The following is a 23,676-nucleotide window of genomic DNA, read 5'->3' as shown; positions in this document are numbered from 1 at the left end:
GGAAGGGAGGTGGCCGCGACCTGGTGTAGCAGGTGTTCTGAGGAGGCGGGGTGGCCGCGACCTGGTGTACCAGGTGGTCTGAGTCAGGGGGTGGCCGCGACCTGGTATATAAGGTGGTCTAAGGAGGGAGGTGGCCGCGACCTGGTGTAGCAGGTGGTCTGAGGAGTGGGTGGCCGCGACCTGGTGTATCAGGTGGTCTGAGGAGTGGGTGGCCGCGACCTGGTGTAGCAGGTGTTCTGAGGAAGGGAGGTGGCCGCGACCTGGTGTAGCAGGTGTTCTGAGGAGGCGGGGTGGCCGCGAACTGGTGTATCAGGTGGTCTGAGGAGGGAGGTGGCCGCGACCTGGTGTATCAGATGGTCTGAGTCAGGGGGTGGCCGCGACCTGGTGTATCAGGCGGTCTGAGGAGTGGGTGGCCGCGACCTGGTGTAGCAGGTGGTCTGAGAAGGGGGTGGCCGCGACCGGGTGTATCAGGTGGTCTGAGGAGGGGGCGTGGCCGCGACCTGGTGTATCAGGTGGTCTGAGGAGGGAGGTGGCCGCGACCTGGTGTAGCAGGTGTTCTGAGGAGTCAGGGTGGCCGCGACCTGGTTTATCAGGTGGTCTGAGGAGGGAGGTGGCAGCGACCTGGTGTATCAGGTGGTCTGAGGAGGGAGGCGGCAGCGACCTGGTGTATCAGATGGTCTGAGTCAGGGGGTGGCCGCGACCTGGTGTATCAGGTGGTCTGAGTCAGGGGGTGGCCGCGACCTGGTGTATCAGGTGTTCTGAGGAGGGGGGGTGGCCATGACCTGGTGTATCAGGTGGTCTGAGGACGGGGGGGGCGGCGTGACCTGGTGTATCAGGTGGTCTTAGGAGGGAGGTGGCCGCGACCTGGTGTATCAGGTGGTCTGAGGAGGGGGGTGGCCGCGACCTGGTGTATCAGGAGGTCTGAGTCAGGGGGTGGCCGCGACCTGGTGTATCAGGTGGTCTGAAGCGGGGGGTGGCCGCGACCTGGTGTATCAGGTGGTCTGAAGCGGGGGGTGACCGCGACCTGGTGTATCAGGTGGTCTGAAGCGGGGGGTGGCCGCGACCTGGTGTATCAGGTGGTCTGAAGCGGGGGGTGGCCGCGACCTGGTGTATCAGGTGGTCTGAAGCGGGGGGTGACCGCGACCTGGTGTATCAGGTGGTCTGAGGAGGGGGGGGGCCTGGTGTAACTGTTGGTCTGAGTCAGGGGGTGGCCGCGACCTGGTGTATCAGGAGGTCTGAGGAGGGGGGTGGCCACTCCTCTGTCCAGGTGGTGAGGACTGGACTCTTCACTCTGTCTGATGTTAGGAGAACCGTTCACATATCAGTGACTCCCTGGCCTTGCGGGCAGCCAGGTGAGCCGCTGGTCTGACCCATGGGTTCATCTTCCTCCTCCTCTTCCCCCTGCTTCTCCGCCTCATTCTCCTGCTCCTCCTCCTCCTCCTCCTCTTCCCCTTCTCCTCCTCTGCCTCCTGCTCCTCCTCCCCCTCCTTCTCCTCTTCCTCCTCTGCCTCCTGCTCTTCCTCCAACCCCTCCTTTCTGCGTCCTCCTCCTCCTGCTCCTCCTCTGCCTCTTCCTCCTCTGCCTCCTGCTCCTCCTCCTCTGCCTCCTGCTTCTCCCCTTCCCCTTCTCTCCTCCTTCTCCGCTTCCTCTTGCTCTTCACCTCCTCCTCTGCCTCTTGCTCTTCCTCTCCTCCTCCCCTCCTTCTCCTCATCCTCCTGCTCCTCCTCCCCACCCCCTCCTCTCCTCCTCCTCTTTCTCTGCGTCCTCCACCTCCTCCTCCTTCCCTCTTGCCCTGCTCCTCCTCCCCTCCTCCTCTGCCTCTTGCTCCTCCGCTCCTCCTCCCCTCCTTCTCTTCCTCCTTCTCCTCTGCCTCCTCCTTCCTCTCTGCCTCCTCCTCCTTCCCTCTTCCTCTGCGTCCTCCTCCTCCGCCGCCTCATCCTCCTCCTCCTCCTTCCCTCTTCCTCTGCGTCCTCCTCCTCCTCCCCCTCTTCCTCCTCCTTCCCTCCTTCTCTGCGTCCTCCTCCTGCTCCTCCTCCTCTTCCTCTCCCTCCCCCTCCTCCTCCTCGACGTGAGTGGGAGATGAGGACGGGCCCTCCCCAAACAATCTCCCCCCCCTCCCCCTCTCTCTGCCGCCCCACGTTGCGCAGGACACATACGCGGGACCGTGAGGCGATGCTCTGCGGTCCGGTTCGCGTATTCCCAACGCTCCCCCAGGACGCCCGAGGCACCAGAATCAGGACCTCGAGCAGCCTCCAGGACCCTCGTCTCCCACCCCCGCCCCACCTCGAGGAGCCGGGCGATCGGCGCGCAGGCAGACGCACGAACACGCGCGAAGGCAGACGCACGAACACGCACGAAGGCAGACGCACGAGCACGCACGAAGGCAGACGCACGAACACACACGAAGACAGACGCACGAACACGCACGAAGGCAGACGCACGAACACACACGCAGACAGACGCACGAGCACGCACGCAGGCAGACGCACGACCACGCACGAAGGCAGACGCACGAACACGCAGGCAGGCAGACGCACGAACACGCACGAAGGCAGACGCACGAGCAAGCACGAAGGCAGACGCACGAACACGCGCGAAGGCAGACGCACGAACACGCACGAAGGCAGACGCACGAACACGCAGGCAGGCAGACGCACGAACACGCACGAAGGCAGACGCACGAGCAAGCACGAAGGCAGACGCACGAACACGCGCGAAGGCAGACGCACGAACACGCAGGCAGGCAGACGCACGAACACGCACGAAGGCAGACGCACGAACACGCGCGCAGGAAGACGCACGAACACACACGAAGGCAGACGCACGAACACGCACGAAGGCAGACGCACGAGCAAGCACGAAGGCAGACGCACGAACACACACGAAGGCAGACGCACGAACACACACGAAGGCAGACGCACGAACACACACGCAGGAAGACGCACGAACACGCGCGAAGGCAGACGCACGAACACGCGCGAAGGCAGACGCACGAACACGCGCGAAGGCAGACGCACGAACACGCGCGAAGGCAGACGCACGAACACGCGCGAAGGCAGACGCACGAGCAAGCACGAAGGCAGACGCACGAACACGCGCGCAGGAAGACGCACGAACACGCGCGAAGGCAGACGCACGAACACGCACGAAGGCAGACGCACGAACACGCAGGCAGGCAGACGCACGAACACGCGCGAAGGCAGACGCACGAACACACACGAAGGCAGACGCACGAACACGCACGAAGGCAGACGCACGAACACGCACGAAGGCAGACGCACGGACACGCATGAAGGCAGACGCACGACCGCGCGCAGGCAGACGCACGAACACGCGCGAAGGCAGACGCACGAACAGACACGAAGGCAGACGCACGAACACACACGCAGACAGACGCACGAACACACACGAAGGCAGACGCACGAACACGCAGGCAGGCAGACGCACGAACACGCACCGGGATTAATAGTGCAAACTGCAATACTCAGAGTGCATCGGGATTAATAGTGCAAACAGCAATTTTCAGAGTGCACGGGGGGGTTTAATAGTGCAAACTGCAATACTCAGAGTGCACCGGGATTAATAGTGCAAACTGCAATTCTCAGAGTGCACCGGGATTAATAGTGCAAACTGCAATTCTCAGAGTGCACCGGGATTAATAGTGCAAACTGCAATATTCGGAGTGCACCGGGATTAATAGTGCAAACTGCAATTCTCGGAGTGCACCGGGATTAATAGTGCAAACTGCAATTCTCAGAGTGCACCGGGATTAACAGTGCAAACTGCAATACTCGGATTGCACCGGGATTAATAGTGCAAACTGCAATACTCGGAGTGCACCGGGATTAATAGTGCAAACTGCAATTCTCAGAGTGCACCGGGATTAATAGTGCAAACTGCAATTCTCAGAGTGCACCGGGATTAATAGTGCAAACTGCAATTCTCAGAGTGCACCGGGATTAATAGTGCAAACTGCAATATTCGGAGTGCACCGGGATTAATAGTGCAAACTGCAATTCTCGGAGTGCACCGGGATTAATAGTGCAAACTGCAATTCTCAGAGTGCACCGGGATTAACAGTGCAAACTGCAATACTCGGATTGCACCGGGATTAATAGTGCAAACTGCAATACTCGGAGTGCACCGGGATTAATAGTGCAAACTGCAATTCTCAGAGTGCACCGGGATTAATAGTGCAAACTGCAATTCTCAGAGTGCACCGGGATTAATAGTGCAAACTGCAATACTCGGAGTGCACCGGGATTAATAGTGCAAACTGCAATTCGCAGAGTGCACCGGGATTAATAGTGCAAACTGCAATTCTCAGAGTGCACCGGGATTAATAGTGCTAACTGCAATTCTCAGAGTGCACCGGGATTAATAGTGCAAACTGCAATTCTCAGAGTGCACCGGGATTAATAGTGCAAACTGCAATTCTCAGAGTGCACCGGGATTAATCGTGCAAACTGCAATTCTCAGAGTGCACCGGGGATTAATAGTGCAAACTGCAATTCTCAGAGTGCACAGGGGAGGTTTAATAGTGCAAACTGCAATACTCAGACTGCACGGGGATTAATTGTGCAAACTGCAATTCTCAGAGTGCACCGGGATTAATAGTGCAAACTGCAATACTCAGAGTGCAACGGGATTAATACTGCAAACTGCAATTCTCAGAGTGCACCGGGATTAATAGTGCAAACTGCAATTCTCAGAGTGCACCGGGATTAATAGTGCAAACTGCAATTCTCAGAGTGCACCGGGGATTAATAGTGCAAACTGCAATTCTCAGAGTGCACAGGGGAGGTTTAATGGTGCGAACTGCAATACTCAGAGTGCACGGGGATTAATAGTGCAAACTGCAATTCTCAGAGTGCACCGGGATTAATAGTGCAAACTGCAATACTCAGAGTGCACGGGGATTAATAGTGCAATCTGCAATTCTCAGAGTGCACCGGGATTAATAGTGCAAACTGCAATTCTAAGAGTGCACAGGGGGTTTAATAGTGCAAACTGCAATTCTCAGAGTGCACCGGGATTAATACTGCAAACTGCAATTCTCAGAGTGCACCGGGATTAATAGTGCAAACTGCAATACTCGGAGTGCACCGGGATTAATAGTGCAAACTGCAATTCTCAGAGTGCACCGGAATTAATAGTGCAAATTGCAATACTCAGAGTGCACGGGGATTAATAGTGCAATCTGCAATTCTCAGAGTGCACCGGGATTAATAGTGCAAACTGCAATTCTAAGAGTGCACAGGGGGTTTAATAGTGCAAACTGCAATACTCAGAGTGCACCGGGATTAATAGTGCAAACTGCAATTCTCAGAGTGCACCGGGATTAATACTGCAAACTGCAATTCTCAGAGTGCACCGGGATTAATAGTGCAAACTGCAATACTCGGAGTGCACCGGGATTAATAGTGCAAACTGCAATTCTCGGAGTGCACCAGGATTAATAGTGCAAACTGCAATACTCGGATTGCACCGGGAGTAATAGTGCAAACTGCAATACTCGGAGTGCACCGGGATTAATAGTGCAAACTGCAATTCTCAGAGTGCACCGGGATTAATAGTGCAAACTGCAATTCTCAGAGTGCACCGGGATTAACAGTGCAAACTGCAATTCTCAGAGTGCACCGGGATTAACAGTGCAAACTGCAATACTCGGATTGCACCGGGATTAATAGTGCAAACAGCAATACGCGGAGTGCACCGGGATTAATAGTGCAAACTGCAATTCTCAGAGTGCACCGGGATTAACAGTGCAAACTGCAATACTCGGATTGCACCGGGAGTAATAGTGCAAACTGCAATACTCGGAGTGCACCGGGATTAATAGTGCAAACTGCAATTCTCAGAGTGCACCGGGATTAATAGTGCAAACTGCAATACTCAGAGTGCACGGGGATTAATAGTGCAATCTGCAATTCTCAGAGTGCACCGGGATTAATAGTGCAAACTGCAATTCTAAGAGTGCACAGGGGGTTTAATAGTGCAAACTGCAATTCTCAGAGTGCACCGGGATTAATACTGCAAACTGCAATTCGCAGAGTGCACCGGGATTAATAGTGCAAACTGCAATTCTCAGAGTGCACCGGGATTAATAGTGCAAACTGCAATACTCGGAGTGCACCGGGATTAATAGTGCAAACTGCAATTCTCAGAGTGCACCGGGATTAACAGTGCAAACTGCAATTCTCAGAGTGCACCGGGATTAACAGTGCAAACTGCAATACTCGGATTGCACCGGGATTAATAGTGCAAACAGCAATACTCGGAGTGCACCGGGATTAATAGTGCAAACTGCAATTCTCAGAGTGCACCGGGATTAACAGTGCAAACTGCAATACTCGGATTGCACCGGGAGTAATAGTGCAAACTGCAATACTCGGAGTGCACCGGGATTAATAGTGCAAACTGCAATTCTCAGAGTGCACCGGGATTAATAGTGCAAACTGCAATACTCAGAGTGCACGGGGATTAATAGTGCAATCTGCAATTCTCAGAGTGCACCGGGATTAATAGTGCAAACTGCAATTCTAAGAGTGCACAGGGGGTTTAATAGTGCAAACTGCAATTCTCAGAGTGCACCGGGATTAATACTGCAAACTGCAATTCTCAGAGTGCACCGGGATTAATAGTGCAAACTGCAATACTCGGAGTGCACCGGGATTAATAGTGCAAACTGCAATTCTCAGAGTGCACCGGGATTAATAGTGCAAATTGCAATACTCAGAGTGCACGGGGATTAATAGTGCAATCTGCAATTCTCAGAGTGCACCGGGATTAATAGTGCAAACTGCAATTCTAAGAGTGCACAGGGGGTTTAATAGTGCAAACTGCAATACTCAGAGTGCACCGGGATTAATAGTGCAAACTGCAATTCTCAGAGTGCACCGGGATTAATACTGCAAACTGCAATTCTCAGAGTGCACCGGGATTAATAGTGCAAACTGCAATACTCGGAGTGCACCGGGATTAATAGTGCAAACTGCAATTCTCGGAGTGCACCAGGATTAATAGTGCAAACTGAAATTCTCAGAGTGCACCGGGATTAACAGTGCAAACTGCAATACTCGGATTGCACCGGGAGTAATAGTGCAAACTGCAATACTCGGAGTGCACCGGGATTAATAGTGCAAACTGCAATTCTCAGAGTGCACCGGGATTAATAGTGCAAACTGCAATTCTCAGAGTGCACCGGGATTAATAGTGCAAACTGCAATACTCGGAGTGCACCGGGATTAATAGTGCAAACTGCAATTCGCAGAGTGCACCGGGATTAATAGTGCAAACTGCAATTCTCAGAGTGCACCGGGATTAATAGTGCAAACTGCAATTCTCAGAGTGCACCGGGATTAATAGTGCAAACTGCAATTCTCAGAGTGCACCGGGATTAACAGTGCAAACTGCAATTCTCAGAGTGCACCGGGATTAACAGTGCAAACTGCAATACTCGGATTGCACCGGGATTAATAGTGCAAACAGCAATACTCGGAGTGCACCGGGATTAATAGTGCAAACTGCAATTCTCAGAGTGCACCGGGATTAATAGTGCAAACTGCAATTCTCAGAGTGCACCGGGATTAATAGTGCAAACTGCAATTCTCAGAGTGCACCGGGATTAACAGTGCAAACTGCAATACTCGGATTGCACCGGGATTAATAGTGCAAACTGCAATACTCGGAGTGCACCGGGATTAATAGTGCAAACTGCAATTCTCAGAGTGCACCGGGATTAATAGTGCAAACTGCAATTCTCAGAGTGCACCGGGATTAGTAGTGCAAACTGCAATTCTCAGAGTGCACCGGGATTAATAGTGCAAACTGCAATTCTCAGAGTGCACCGGGATTAATAGTGCAAACTTCAATTCTCAGAGTGCACCGGGATTAATAGTGCAAACTGCAATTCTCAGAGTGCACCGGGATTAATAGTGCAAACTGCAATACTCAGAGTGCACCGGGATTAATAGTGCAAACTGCAATTCTCAGAGTGCACCGGGATTAATAGTGCAAACTGCAATTCTCAGAGTGCTCCGGGATTAATAGTTCAAACTGCAATTCTCAGAGTGCACCGGGATTAATAGTTCAAACTGCAATTCTCAGAGTGCACCGGGATTAATAGTGCAAACTGCAATTCTCAGAGTGCACCGGGATTAGTAGTGCAAACTGCAATTCTCAGAGTGCACCGGGATTAATAGTGCAAACTGCAATTCTCAGAGTGCACCGGGATTAATAGTGCAAACTGCAATTCTCAGAGTGCACCGGGATTAATAGTGCAAACTGCAATTCTCAGAGTGCACCGGGATTAATAGTGCAAACTGCAATTCTCAGAGTGCACCGGGATGAATAGTGCGAACTGCAATTCTCAGAGTGCACCGGGATTAATAGTGCAAACTGCAATTCTCAGAGTGCACCGGGATTAATGGTGCAAACTGCAATTCTCAGAGTGCACCGGGATTAATAGTGCAAACTGCAATTCTCAGAGTGCACCGGGGATTAATAGTGCAAACTGCAATTCTCAGTGTGCACCGGGATTAATAGTGCAAACTGCAATTCTCAGAGTGCACCGGGATTAATAGTGCAAACTGCAATTCTCAGAGTGCACCGGGATTAATAGTGCAAACTGCAATTCTCAGAGTGCACCGGGATTAACAGTGCAAACTGCAATACTCGGATTGCACCGGGATTAATAGTGCAAACTGCAATACTCGGAGTGCACCGGGATTAATAGTGCAAACTGCAATTCTCAGAGTGCACCGGGATTAATACTGCAAACTGCAATTCTCAGAGTGCACCGGGATTAATAGTGTAAACTGCAATACTCGGAGTGCACCGGGATTAATAGTGCAAACTGCAATTCTCAGAGTGCACCGGGATTAATAGTGCAAACTGCAATTCTCAGAGTGCACCGGGATTAATAGTGCAAACTGCAATTCTCAGAGTGCACCGGGATTAATAGTGCAAACTGCAATACTCAGAGTGCACCGGGATTAATAGTGCAAACTGCAATTCTCAGAGTGCACCGGGATTAATAGTGCAAACTGCAATTCTCAGAGTGCATCGGGATTAATAGTGCAAACTGCAATACTCGGAGTGCACCGGGATTAATAGTGCAAACTGCAATTCTCGGAGTGCACCGGGATTAATAGTGCAAACTGCAATTCTCAGAGTGCACCGGGATTAACAGTGCAAACTGCAATACTCGGATTGCACCGGGATTAATTGTGCAATCTGCAATACTCGGAGTGCACCGGGATTAATAGTGCAAACTGCAATTCTCAGAGTGCACCGGGATTAATAGTGCAAACTGCAATTCTCAGAGTGCACCGGGATTAATAGTGCAAACTGCAATACTCGGATTGCACCGGGATTAATAGTGCAATCTGCAATACTCGGAGTGCACCGGGATTAATAGTGCAAACTGCAATTCTCGGAGTGCACCGGGATTAATAGTGCAAACTGCAATTCTCAGAGTGCACCGGGATTAACAGTGCAAACTGCAATACTCGGATTGCACCGGGATTAATAGTGCAATCTGCAATACTCGGAGTGCACCGGGATTAATAGTGCAAACTGCAATTCTCAGAGTGCACCGGGATTAATAGTGCAAACTGCAATTCTCAGAGTGCACCGGGATTAATAGTGCAAACTGCAATTCTCAGAGTGCACCGGGATTAATAGTGCAAACTGCAATACTCGGAGTGCACCGGGATTAATAGTGCAAACTGCAATTCGCAGAGTGCACCGGGATTAATAGTGCAAACTGCAATTCTCAGAGTGCACCGGGATTAATAGTGCAAACTGCAATACTCGGAGTGCACCGGGATTAATAGTGCAAACTGCAATACTCGAAGTGCACCGGGATTAATAGTGCAAACTGCAATTCTCAGAGTGCACCGGGATTAACAGTGCAAACTGCAATACTCGGATTGCACCGGGATTAATAGTGCAAACTGCAATTCTCAGAGTGCACCGGGATTAATAGTGCAAACTGCAACTCTCAGAGTGCACCGGGATTAATAGTGCAAACTGCAATTCTCAGAGTGCACCGGGATTAATAGTGCAAACTGCAATACTCAGAGTGCACCGGGATTAATAGTGCAAACTGCAATACTCAGAGTGCACTGGGATTAATAGTGCAAACTGCAATACTCAGAGTGCACCGGGATTAATAGTGCAAACTGCAATACTCAGAGTGCACCGGGATTAATAGTGCAAACTGCAATACTCAGAGTGCACTGGGATTAATAGTGCAAACTGCAATTCTCAGAGTGCACCGGGATTAATAGTGCAAACTGCAATACTCGGAGTGCACCGGGATTATTCGTGCAAACTGCAATTCTCAGAGTGCACCGGGATTTATAGTGCAAACTGCAATTCTCAGAGTGCACCGGGATTATTCGTGCAAACTGCAATTCTCAGAGTGCACCGGGATTAAAAGTGCAAACTGCAATTCTCAGAGTGCACGGGGATTAATAGTGCGAACTGCAATTCTCAGAGTGCACCGGGATTAATAGTGCAAACTGCAATACTCAGAGTGCACGGGGGGTTTAATAGTGCAAACTACAATACTCAGAGTGCACCGGGATTAATAGTGCAAACTGCAATTCTCGGAGTGCACCGGGATTAATAGTGCAAACTGCAATTCTCAGAGTGCACAGGGACGTGAGGGAATCTCTGAGATAGTGTCACAGGGACGTGAGGGAATCTCTGAGGTCGTGTCACAGGGATGTGAGGGAATCTCTGAGATAGTGTCACAGGGACGTGTGGGAATCTCTGAGATACTGTCACAGGGATGTGAGGGAATCTCGGAGATAGTGTCACAGGGATGTGAGGGAATCTCTGAGATGGTGTCACAGGGACGTGAGGGAATCTCGGAGATAGTGTCACAGGGACGTGAGGGAATCTCTGAGATACTGTCACAGGGACGTGAGGGAATCTCTGACATCGTGTCACAGGGACGTGAGGGAATCTCGGAGATAGTGTCGCAGGGACATGAGGGAATCTCCGAGGAAGGCTGGCCTCCATCGAACTTCAAGCCAGGCAATGACCATCGCCAACAAGAGAGAGTCTAACCACCTCCCCTTGACATTTAACGGCATTACCATCGCCGAATCCCCCACCATCAACATCCTGGGGGTCACCATTGACCAGAAACTTAACTGGACCAGCCATATAAATACCGTGGCTACGAGAGCAGGTCAGATGCTGGGTATTCTGCGGCGAGTGACTCACTTCCTGACTCCCCAAAGCCTTTCCACCATCTACGAGGCACAAGTCAGGAGTGTGATGGAACACTCTCCACTTGCCTGGATGAGTGCAGCTCCAACAACACTCAAGAAGCTCGACACCATCCAGGACAAAGCAGCCCGCTTGATTGGCACCCCATCCACCACCCTAAACATTCACTCCCTTCACCACCGGTGCACCGTGGCTGCAGTGTGGACCATCCACAGGATGCACTGCAGCAACTCGCCAAGGCTTCTTCGACAGCACCTCCCAAACCCGCGACCTCTACCACCTAGAAGGACGAGGGCAGCAGGCACATGGGGACAACACCACCTGCACGTTCCCCTCCGAGTCACACACCATCCCGACTTGGAAATATATCGCCGTTCCTTCATCGTCGCTGGGTCAAAATCCTGGAACTCCCTTCCTAACAGCGCTGTGGGAGAACCGTCACCACACGGACTGCAGCGGTTCAAGAAGGCGGCTCACCACCACCTTCTCAAGGGGCGACCGGGGACGGGCGATAAATGCCGGCCTCGCCCAGCGGACGCTGCCCGCATCCCGTGAACGGATAATGAAACTTTGCAACCGGCCTCCCAGGACTTTACGCGTGTCCTCCAAACTGTAGTCCAGCAGGGAGATCGGAGCGGTGTGGGTCCCTGGCCCCAGGGGAGGGACGCCGCGCGGAAGGGGACGTGGAGTTGGGGGGACGCCACCTCGAAGCCTGCCGCGTCTCGGGCCAATCTCGACTGGCTTGCGCGATGGGGCCCCGTTCACGGACGCCCGCACTCGATGCCACCCGTTGGGGCACCCGACAGTGGCGGGGGGGGGGGGGGGGGTATGTGTGGTTGCAGGAGGGTTTTGTGCAAGGTGAGCAGGGGGTGGGGGTGGCCGCGACCTGGTGTAGCAGGTGTTCTGAGGAGGCGGGGTGGCCGCGACCTGTTGTATCAGGTGGTCTGAGGAGGCGGGGTGGCCGCGACCTGGTGTAGCAGGTGTTCTGAGGAAGGGAGGTGGCCGCGACCTGGTGTAGCAGGTGTTCTGAGGAGGCGGGGTGGCCGCGACCTGGTGTACCAGGTGGTCTGAGTCAGGGGGTGGCCGCGACCTGGTATATAAGGTGGTCTAAGGAGGGAGGTGGCCGCGACCTGGTGTAGCAGGTGGTCTGAGGAGTGGGTGGCCGCGACCTGGTGTATCAGGTGGTCTGAGGAGTGGGTGGCCGCGACCTGGTGTAGCAGGTGTTCTGAGGAAGGGAGGTGGCCGCGACCTGGTGTAGCAGGTGTTCTGAGGAGGCGGGGTGGCCGCGACCTGGTGTATCAGGTGGTCTGAGGAGGTGGGGTGGCCGCGAACTGGTGTATCAGGTGGTCTGAGGAGGGAGGTGGCCGCGACCTGGTGTATCAGATGGTCTGAGTCAGGGGGTGGCCGCGACCTGGTGTATCAGGCGGTCTGAGGAGTGGGTGGCCGCGACCTGGTGTAGCAGGTGGTCTGAGAAGGGGGTGGCCGCGACCTGGTGTATCAGGTGGTCTGAGGAGGGGGCGTGGCCGCGACCTGGTGTATCAGGTGGTCTGAGGAGGGAGGTGGCCGCGACCTGGTGTAGCAGGTGGTCTGAGGAGTCAGGGTGGCCGCGACCTGGTTTATCAGGTGGTCTGAGGAGGGAGGTGGCAGCGACCTGGTGTATCAGGTGGTCTGAGGAGGGAGGCGGCAGCGACCTGGTGTATCAGATGGTCTGAGTCAGGGGGTGGCCGCGACCTGGTGTATCAGGTGGTCTGAGTCAGGGGGTGGCCGCGACCTGGTGTATCAGGTGGTCTGAGGAGGTGGGTGGCCGCAACCTGGTGTATCAGGTGGTCTGAGTCAGGGGGTGGCCGCGACCTGGTGTATCAGGTGTTCTGAGGAGGGGGGGTGGCCATGACCTGGTGTATCAGGTGGTCTGAGGACGGGGGGGCGGCGTGACCTGGTGTATCAGGTGGTCTTAGGAGGGAGGTGGCCGCGACCTGGTGTATCAGGTGGTCTGAGGAGGGGGGTGGCCGCGACCTGGTGTATCAGAAGGTCTGAGTCAGGGGGTGGCCGCGACCTGGTGTATCAGGTGGTCTGAAGCGGGGGGTGGCCGCGACCTGGTGTATCAGGTGGTCTGAAGCGGGGGGTGACCGCGACCTGGTGTATCAGGTGGTCTGAGGAGGGGGGGGCCTGGTGTAACTGTTGGTCTGAGTCAGGGGGTGGCCGCGACCTGGTGTATCAGGAGGTCTGAGGAGGGGGGGGCCTGGTGTAACTGTTGGTCTGAGTCAGGGGGTGGCCGCGACCTGGTGTATCAGGAGGTCTGAGGAGGGGGGTGGCCACTCCTCTGTCCAGGTGGTGAGGACTGGACTCTTCACTCTGTCTGATGTTAGGAGAACCGTTCACATATCAGTGACTCCCTGGCCTCGCGGGCAGCCAGGTGAGCCGCTGGTCTGACCCATGGGTTCATCTTCCTCCTCCTCTTCCCCCTGCTTCTCCGCCTCATTCTCCTGCTCCTCCTCCTCCTCCTCCTCCTCCTCTTCCCCTTCTCCTCCTCTGCCTCCTGCTCCTCCTCCCCTCCTCCTCCCCCTCCTTCTCCTCTTCCTCCTGCTCTTCCTCCAACCCCTCCTTTCTGCGTCCTCCTCCTCCTGCTCCTCCTCTGCCTCTTCCTCCTCTGCCTCCTGCTCCTCCTCCTCTGCCTCCTGCTTCTCCCCTTCCCCTTCTCTCCTCCTTCTCCGCTTCCTCTTGCTCTTCACCTCCTCCTCTGCCTCTTGCTCTTCCTCTCCTCCTCCCCTCCTTCTCCTCATCCTCCTGCTCCTCCTCCCCACCCCCTCCTCTCCTCCTCCCCTCCTCCTCTTTCTCTGCGTCCTCCACCTCCTCCTCCTTCCCTCTTGCCCTGCTCCTCCTCCCCTCCTCCTCTGCCTCTTGCTCCTCCGCTCCTCCTCCCCTCCTTCTCTTCCTCCTTCTCCTCTGCCTCCTCCTTCCTCTCTGCCTCCTCCTCCTTCCCTCTTTCTCTGCGTCCTCCTCCTCCGCCGCCTCATCCTCCTCCTCCTCCTTCCCTCTTCCTCTGCGTCCTCCTCCTCCTCCCCCTCTTCCTCCTCCTTCCCTCCTTCTCTGCGTCCTCCTCCTGCTCCTCCTCCTCTTCCTCTCCCTCCCCCTCCTCCTCCTCGACGTGAGTGGGAGATGAGGACGGGCCCTCCCCAAACAATCTCCCCCCCCTCCCCCTCTCTCTGCCGCCCCACGTTGCGCAGGACACATACGCGGGACCGTGAGGCGATGCTCTGCGGTCCGGTTCGCGTATTCCCAACGCTCCCCCAGGACGCCCGAGGCACCAGAATCAGGACCTCGAGCAGCCCCCAGGACCCTCGTCTCCCACCCCCGCCCCACCTCGAGGAGCCGGGCGATCGGCGCGCAGGCAGACGCACGAACACGCGCGAAGGCAGACGCACGAACACGCACGCAGGCAGACGCACGAACACGCACGAAGGCAGACGCACGAACACGCAGGCAGGCAGACGCACGAACACGCACGAAGGCAGACGCACGAACACGCACGAAGGCAGACGCACGAACACGCACGAAGGCAGACGCACGAACACGCACGAAGGCAGACGCACGAACACGCACGAAGGCAGACGCACGAACACGCAGGCAGGCAGACGCACGAACACGCACGAAGGCAGACGCACGAACACGCACGAAGGCAGACGCACGAACACGCACGAAGGCAGACGCACGAACACGCACGAAGGCAGACGCACGAACACGCACGAAGACAGACGCACGAACACGCACGAAGGCAGACGCACGAACACGCAGGCAGGCAGACGCACGAACACGCACGAAGGCAGACACACGGACACGCACGCAGGCAGACGCACGAAGGCAGACGCACGAACACGCACGAAGGCAGACGCACGGACACGCACGCAGGCAGACGCACGAAGGCAGACGCACGAACACTCACGAAGGCAGACGCACGAACGCGCAGGCAGGCAGACGCACGAACACGCGCGAAGACAGACGCACGAACACACACGAAGGCAGACGCACGAACACACAGGCAGGCAGACGCACGAACACGCACGAAGGCAGACGCACGAACACACAGGCAGGCAGACGCACGGACACGCACGAAGGCAGACGCACGAACACGCACGAAGGCAGACGCACGAACACGCACGAAGACAGACGCACGAACACGCACGCAGGCAGACGCACGAACACGCATGCAGGCAGAAGCACGTACGCGCGCGCAGGCAGACGCACGGACGCGCGCGAAGGCAGACGCACGGACACGCACGAAGGCAGACGCACGAACACGCGCGAAGGCAGACGCACGAACAGACACGAAGGCAGACGCACGAACACACACGCAGACAGACGCACGAACACACACGAAGGCAGACGCACGAACACACACGAAGGCAGACGCACGAACACACGCAGGCAGACGCACGAACACGCGCGAAGGCAGACGCACGAACACGCACGAAGGCAGACGCACGTACATGCGCGAAGGCAGACGCACGTACACGCACGAAGGCAGACGCACGAACACACACGAAGACAGACGCACGGACACGCACGAAGGCAGACGCACGAACACGCGCACAGGCAGACGCACGAACACGCACGAAGGCAGACGCACGAACACGCATGCAGGCAGACGCACGAACACACACGCAGGCAGACGCACGAACACGCACGAAGGCAGGCGCACGAACACGCACGAAGGCAGACGCACGGACGCGCTCGAAGGCAGACGCACGAACACGCGCGAAGGCAGACGCACGGACACGCACGAAGGCAGACGCACGACCGCGCGCAGGCAGACGCACGAACACGCACGAAGGCAGACGCACGGACACACACGAAGGCAGACGCACGAACACACACGAAGACAGACCAACGAACACACACGAAGGCAGACGCACGGACACACACGAAGGCAGACGCACGAACACACAGGCAGGCAGACGCACGGACACACACGAAGGCAGACGCACGAACACACAGGCAGGCAGACGCACGAACACGCGCGAAGGCAGACACACGAACACGCGCGAAGGCAGACGCACGAACAGACACGAAGGCAGACGCACGAACACACACGCAGACAGACGCACGAACACACACGAAGGCAGACGCACGAACACACGCAGGCAGACGCACGAACACGCACGAAGGCAGACGCACGAACACACACGAAGGCAGACGCACGGACACACACGAAGGCAGACGCACGAACACACAGGCAGGCAGACGCACGAACACGCACGAAGGCAGACGCACGGACACACACGAAGGCAGACGCACGAACACACAGGCAGGCAGACGCACGAACACACACGAAGGCAGACGCACGAACACGCACGAAGGCAGACGCACGAACAGACACGAAGGCAGACGCACGAACAGGCACGAAGGCAGACGCACGAACACGCACGAAGGCAGACGCACGAACACGCAGGCAGACAGACGCACGAACGCGCACGAAGGCAGACGCACGGGCGCGCGCGCAGGCAGACGCACGAACAGACACGAAGGCAGACGCACGAACAGGCACGAAGGCAGACGCACGAACACGCACGAAGGCAGACGCACGAACACGCAGGCAGACAGACGCACGAACGCGCACGAAGGCAGACGCACGGGCGCGCGCGCAGGCAGACGCCCGTGCACAGGTAAGCAGGAAAGGACACAGAGAGAGAGAGAGAGAGAGAGAGGGAGACCCATCAGGTTATCTTTTCCAATTGAGTTTATTCTTCCGACGGTCTCCGAGGATCGGGGATGAGTTGATCGACCGGGGTGGGGGGGCGGGCGCTCAGTCGCGGGCAGGCGGGGGGCGCCGCGTCCCCACCCGGCCGTAGAGGTCTGGCCGTCGGTGGTCCCAGATGGGCATCTCCCTCCTGACCGCCCGCAGGGAGCCCAGGTCGAGCTCGGCGAAGCACAGGCCGGGTCCCCGTCCGCACTGGGCCAGCACGCGGCCCCAGGGGTCCACCATCATCGAGTGCCCGTACGAGGCGCGCCCCGCGTTGTGACGGCCGGTCTGCGCCGCAGCCACCACGTAACTCTGCGTCTCGATGGCCCGGGCCCTGAGCAGGGGCTGGAGGAGAAGAGGGGAGAGCAGGGGCGGGGGGAGAGAGAGGTGAGGAGGGTGTTACTGACACACTCACACACTGGGATCACTATTAAACGGGCGTTCGTTCACACCCGGGATCACACACTCACACACTGGGATCACTATTAAACGGGCGTTCGTTCACACCCGGGCTCACACACTCACACACTGGGATCACGATTAAAGGGGCGTTCGTTCACACCCGGGCTCACACACTCACACACTGGGATCACTATTAAACGGGCGTTCGTTCACACACCGGGCTCACACACTCACACACTGGGATCACTATTAAACGGGCGTTCGTTCACACCCGGGATCACACACTCACACACTGGGATCACTATTAAACGGGCGTTCGTTCACACCCGGGCTCACACACTCACACACTGGGATCACGATTAAAGGGGCGTTCGTTCACACCCGGGCTCACACACTCACACACTGGGATCACTATTAAACGGGCGTTCGTTCACACCCGGGCTCACACACTCACACACTGGGATCACTATTAAACGGGCGTTCGTTCACACCCGGGCTCACACACTCACACACTGGGATCACGATTAAACGGGCGTTCGTTCACACACCGGGCTCACACACTCAGACACTGGGATCACGATTAAACGGGCGTTCGTTCACACCCGGGCTCACACACTCACACACTGGGATCACGATTAAACGGGCGTTCGTTCGCACCCGGGCTCACACACTCACACACTGGGATCACTATTAAATGGGCGTTCGTTCACACCCGGGATCACACACTCACACACTGGGATCACTATTAAACGGGCGTTCGTTCACACCCGGGCTCACACACTCAGACACTGGGATCACGATTAAACGGGCGTTCGTTCACAACTGGGCTCACACACTCACACACTGGGATCACTATTAAACGGGCGTTCGTTCACACCCGGGCTCACACACTCACACACTGGGATCACTATTAAACGGGCGTTCGTTCACAACCGGGCTCACACACTCAGACACTGGGATCACTATTAAACGGGCGTTCGTTCACAACCGGGCTCACACACTCACACACTGGGATCACGATTAAACGGGCGTTCGTTCACACCCGGGCTCACACACTCACACACTGGGATCACGATTAAACGGGCGTTCGTTCACACCCGGGCTCACACACTCACACACTGGGATCACTATTAAACGGGCGTTCGTTCACACCCGGGATCACACACTCACACACTGGGATCACTATTAAACGGGCGTTCGTTCACACCCGGGCTCACACACTCACACACTGGGATCACGATTAAACGGGTGTTCGTTCACACACCGGGCTCACACACTCACACACTGGGATCACTATTAAACGGGCGTTCGTTCACACCCGGGCTCACACACTCACACACTGGGATCACTATTAAACGGGCGTTCGTTCGCACCCGGGTTCACACACTCACACACTGGGATCACTATTAAACGGGCGTTCGTTCACACCTGGGCTCACACACTCAGACACTGGGATCACTATTAAACGGGCGTTCGTTCACACCCGGGCTCACACACTCACACACTGGGATCACGATTAAACGGGCGTTCGTTCACACCCGGGCTCACACACACACACTGGGATCACGATGAAACGGGCGTTCGTTCACACCCGGGATCACACACTCACACACTGGGATCACTATTAAACGGGCGTTCGTTCACACCCGGGATCACACACTCACACACTGGGATCACGATTAAACGGGCGTTCGTTCACACCCGGGCTCACACACTCACACACTGGGATCACTATTAAAGGGGCGTTCGTTCACACACCGGGATCACACACTCACACACTGGGATCACTATTAAAGGGGCGTTCGTTCACACCCGGGATCACACACTCACACACTGGGATCACGATTAAACGGGCGTTCGTTCACACCCGGGCTCACACACTCACACACTGGGATCACGATTAAACGGGCGTTCGTTCACACACCGGGCTCACACACTCACACACTGGGATCACTATTAAAGGGGCGTTCGTTCACACCCGGGATCACACACTCACACACTGGGATCACGATTAAACGGGCGTTCGTTCCCACCCGGGCTCACACACTCACACACTGGGATCACGATTAAACGGGCGTTCGTTCACACACCGGGCTCACACACTCACACACTGGGATCACTATTAAACGGGCGTTCGTTCACAACCGGGCTCACACACTCACACACTGGGATCACGATTAAACGGGCGTTCGTTCACAACCGGGCTCACACACTCACACACTGGGATCACGATTAAACGGGCGTTCGTTCACACCCGGGCTCACACACTCACACACTGGGATCACTATTAAACGGGCGTTCGTTCACACCCGGGCTCACACAATCACACACTGGGATCACGATTAAACGGGTGTTCGTTCACACACCGGGCTCACACACTCACACACTGGGATCACTATTAAACGGGCGTTCGTTCACACCCGGGATCACACACTCAGACACTGGGATCACTATTAAACGGGCGTTCGTTCACAACCGGGCTCACACACTCACACACTGGGATCACGATTAAACGGGCGTTCGTTCACACCCGGGCTCACACACTCACACACTGGGATCACTATTAAACGGGTGTTCGTTCACACACCGGGATCACACACTCACACACTGGGATCACGATGAAACGGGCGTTCGTTCACACACCGGGATCACACACTCACACACTGGGATCACTATTAAACGGGCGTTCGTTCACACCGGGATCACACACTCACACACTGGGATCACGATTAAACGGGCGTTCGTTCACACCCGGGATCACACACTCAGACACTGGGATCACTATTAAACGGGCGTTCGTTCACACCCGGGCTCACACACTCACACACTGGGATCACTATTAAACGGGCGTTCGTTCACACCCGGGCTCACACACTCACACACTGGGATCACGATTAAACGGGCGTTCGTTCACAACCGGGCTCACACACTCAGACACTGGGATCACGATTAAACGGGCGTTCGTTCACACCCGGGCTCACACACTCACACACTGGGATCACGATTAAACGGGCGTTCGTTCACACCCGGGCTCACACACTCACACACTGGGATCACTATTAAACGGGCGTTCCTTCACACCCGGGATCACACACTCAGACACTGGGATCACGATTAAACGGGCGTTCGTTCACACCCGGGCTCACACACTCACACACTGGGATCACGATTAAACGGGCGTTCGTTCACACCCGGGCTCACACACTCACACACTGGGATCACGATTAAACGGGCGTTCGTTCACAACCGGGCTCACACACTCAGACACTGGGATCACGATTAAACGGGCGTTCGTTCACACCCGGGCTCACACACACACACACTGGGATCACTATTAAATGGGCGTTCGTTCACAACCGGGCTCACACACTCACACACTGGGATCACTATGAAACGGGCGTTCGTTCACACCCGGGCTCACACACTCACACACTGGGATCACTATTAAACGGGCGTTCGTTCACACCCGGGCTCACACACTCAGACACTGCGATCACGATTAAACGGGCGTTCGTTCACAACCGGGCTCACACACTCACACACTGAGAACACGATGAAAGGAGTGTTCCTTCACACCCGGGCTCACACACTCACACACTGGGATCACGATTAAACGGGCGTTCGTTCACACCCGGGCTCACACACTCACACACTGGGATCACGATTAAACGGGCGTTCGTTCACACACCGGGATCACACACTCACACACTGGGATCACTATTAAACGGGCGTTCGTTCACACCCGGGCTCACGCACTCACACACTGGGATCACGATTAAAGGGGCGTTCGTTCACACACCGGGCTCACACTCACACACTGGGATCACTATTAAACGGGCGTTCGTTCACACACTGGGATCACACACTCACACACTGGGATCACTATTAAACGGGCGTTCGTTCACACCCGGGCTCACGCACTCACACACTGGGATCACGATTAAAGGGGCGTTCGTTCACAACCGGGCTCACACACTCACACACTGGGATCACGATTAAACGGGCGTTCGTTCACACCCGGGCTCACACACTCACACACTGGGATCACTATTAAACGGGCGTTCGTTCACACCCGGGATCACACACTCACACACTGGGATCACTATTAAACGGGCGTTCGTTCACACCCGGGCTCACACACTCACACACTGGGATCACGATTAAACGGGTGTTCGTTCACACACCGGGCTCACACACTCACACACTGGGATCACTATTAAACGGGCGTTCGTTCACACCCGGGCTCACACACTCACACACTGGGATCACTATTAAACGGGCGTTCGTTCGCACCCGGGTTCACACACTCACACACTGGGATCACTATTAAACGGGCGTTCGTTCACACCCGGGCTCACACACTCAGACACTGGGATCACTATTAAACGGGCGTTCGTTCACACCCGGGCTCACACACTCACACACTGGGATCACGATTAAACGAGCGTTCGTTCACACCCGGGCTCACACACACACACTGGGATCACGATGAAACGGGCGTTCGTTCACACCCGGGATCACACACTCACACACTGGGATCACTATTAAACGGGCGTTCGTTCACACCCGGGATCACACACTCACACACTGGGATCACGATTAAACGGGCGTTCGTTCACACCCGGGCTCACACACTCACACACTGGGATCACTATTAAAGGGGCGTTCGTTCACACGCCGGGATCACACACTCACACACTGGGATCACTATTAAAGGGGCGTTCGTTCACACCCGGGATCACACACTCACACACTGGGATCACGATTAAACGGGCGTTCGTTCACACCCGGGCTCACACACTCACACACTGGGATCACGATTAAACGGGCGTTCGTTCACACACCGGGCTCACACACTCACACACTGGGATCACTATTAAAGGGGCGTTCGTTCACACCCGGGATCACACACTCACACACTGGGATCACGATTAAACGGGCGTTCGTTCCCACCCGGGCTCACACACTCACACACTGGGATCACGATTAAACGGGCGTTCGTTCACACACCGGGCTCACACACTCACACACTGGGATCACTATTAAACGGGCGTTCGTTCACAACCGGGCTCACACACTCACACACTGGGATCACGATTAAACGGGCGTTCGTTCACAACCGGGCTCACACACTCACACACTGGGATCACGATTAAACGGGCGTTCGTTCACACCCGGGCTCACACACTCACACACTGGGATCACTATTAAACGGGCGTTCGTTCATACCCGGGATCACACACTCACACACTGGGATCACTATTAAACGGGCGTTCGTTCACACCCGGGCTCACACACTCACACACTGGGATCACGATTAAACGGGTGTTCGTTCACACACCGGGCTCACACACTCACACACTGGGATCACTATTAAACGGGCGTTCGTTCACACCCGGGCTCACACACTCACACACTGGGATCACTATTAAACGGGCGTTCGTTCGCACCCGGGTTCACACACTCACACACTGGGATCACTATTAAACGGGCGTTCGTTCACACCCGGGCTCACACACTCAGACACTGGGATCACTATTAAACGGGCGTTCGTTCACACCCGGGCTCACACACTCACACTGGGATCACGATTAAACGGGCGTTCGTTCACACCCGGGCTCACACACTCACACACTGGGATCACGATTAAACGGGCGTTCGTTCACACCCGGGATCACACACTCACACACTGGGATCACGATTAAACGGGCGTTCGTTCACAACCGGGCTCACACACTCACACACTGGGATCACGATTAAACGGGCGTTCGTTCACACACCGGGATCACACACTCAGACACTGGGATCACGATTAAACGGGCGTTCGTTCACACACCGGGATCACACACTCACACACTGGGATCACGATTAAACGGGCGTTCGTTCACACCCGGGCTCACACACTCACACACTGGGATCACTATTAAAGGGGCGTTCGTTCACACACCGGGCTCACACACTCACACACTGGGATCACTATTAAAGGGGCGTTCGTTCACACCCGGGATCACACACTCACACACTGGGATCACGATTAAACGGGCGTTCGTTCACACCCGGGCTCACACACTCACACACTGGGATCACGATTAAACGGGCGTTCGTTCACACACCGGGCTCACACACTCACACACTGGGATCACTATTAAACGGGCGTTCGTTCACAACCGGGCTCACACACTCACACACTGGGATCACGATTAAACGGGCGTTCGTTCACAACCGGGCTCACACACTCACACACTGGGATCACGATTAAACGGGCGTTCGTTCACACCCGGGCTCACACA

The 23,676-nt window shown here is 55.6% G+C and overlaps 2 protein-coding genes across 2 annotated transcripts in view; both read right to left on the bottom strand.

Annotated features, from left to right (window-relative positions):
* LOC137319253 (uncharacterized) overlaps window positions 1-15,733 on the bottom strand; it is a 55,764-nt gene extending 40,031 nt beyond the window's left edge. The window contains exon 1 of the mRNA XM_067981545.1: window positions 15,658-15,733. Within this exon, the coding sequence (XP_067837646.1) occupies window positions 15,658-15,733 (76 nt within the window). The remainder of the gene's footprint in view (window positions 1-15,657) is intronic.
* A 1,230-nt stretch (window positions 15,734-16,963) lies between these two features.
* Window positions 16,964-23,676, bottom strand: part of LOC137319252 (deaminated glutathione amidase-like) — a gene marked incomplete at its 5' end in the record, with an annotated part of 29,870 nt that continues 23,157 nt past the window's right edge. Inside the window, one exon of the mRNA XM_067981544.1 lies at window positions 16,964-17,329. Within this exon, the coding sequence (XP_067837645.1) occupies window positions 17,048-17,329 (282 nt within the window). The remainder of the gene's footprint in view (window positions 17,330-23,676) is intronic.

The sequence above is a fragment of the Heptranchias perlo genome, unplaced genomic scaffold, assembly GCF_035084215.1.
Source record: "Heptranchias perlo isolate sHepPer1 unplaced genomic scaffold, sHepPer1.hap1 HAP1_SCAFFOLD_781, whole genome shotgun sequence".
In the NCBI taxonomy this organism is placed as follows: Eukaryota; Metazoa; Chordata; class Chondrichthyes; order Hexanchiformes; family Hexanchidae; genus Heptranchias; species Heptranchias perlo.
The sequence above is the reverse complement of the archived record's forward strand: the minus strand, read 5'-3'. Positions and strand labels throughout refer to the sequence as shown.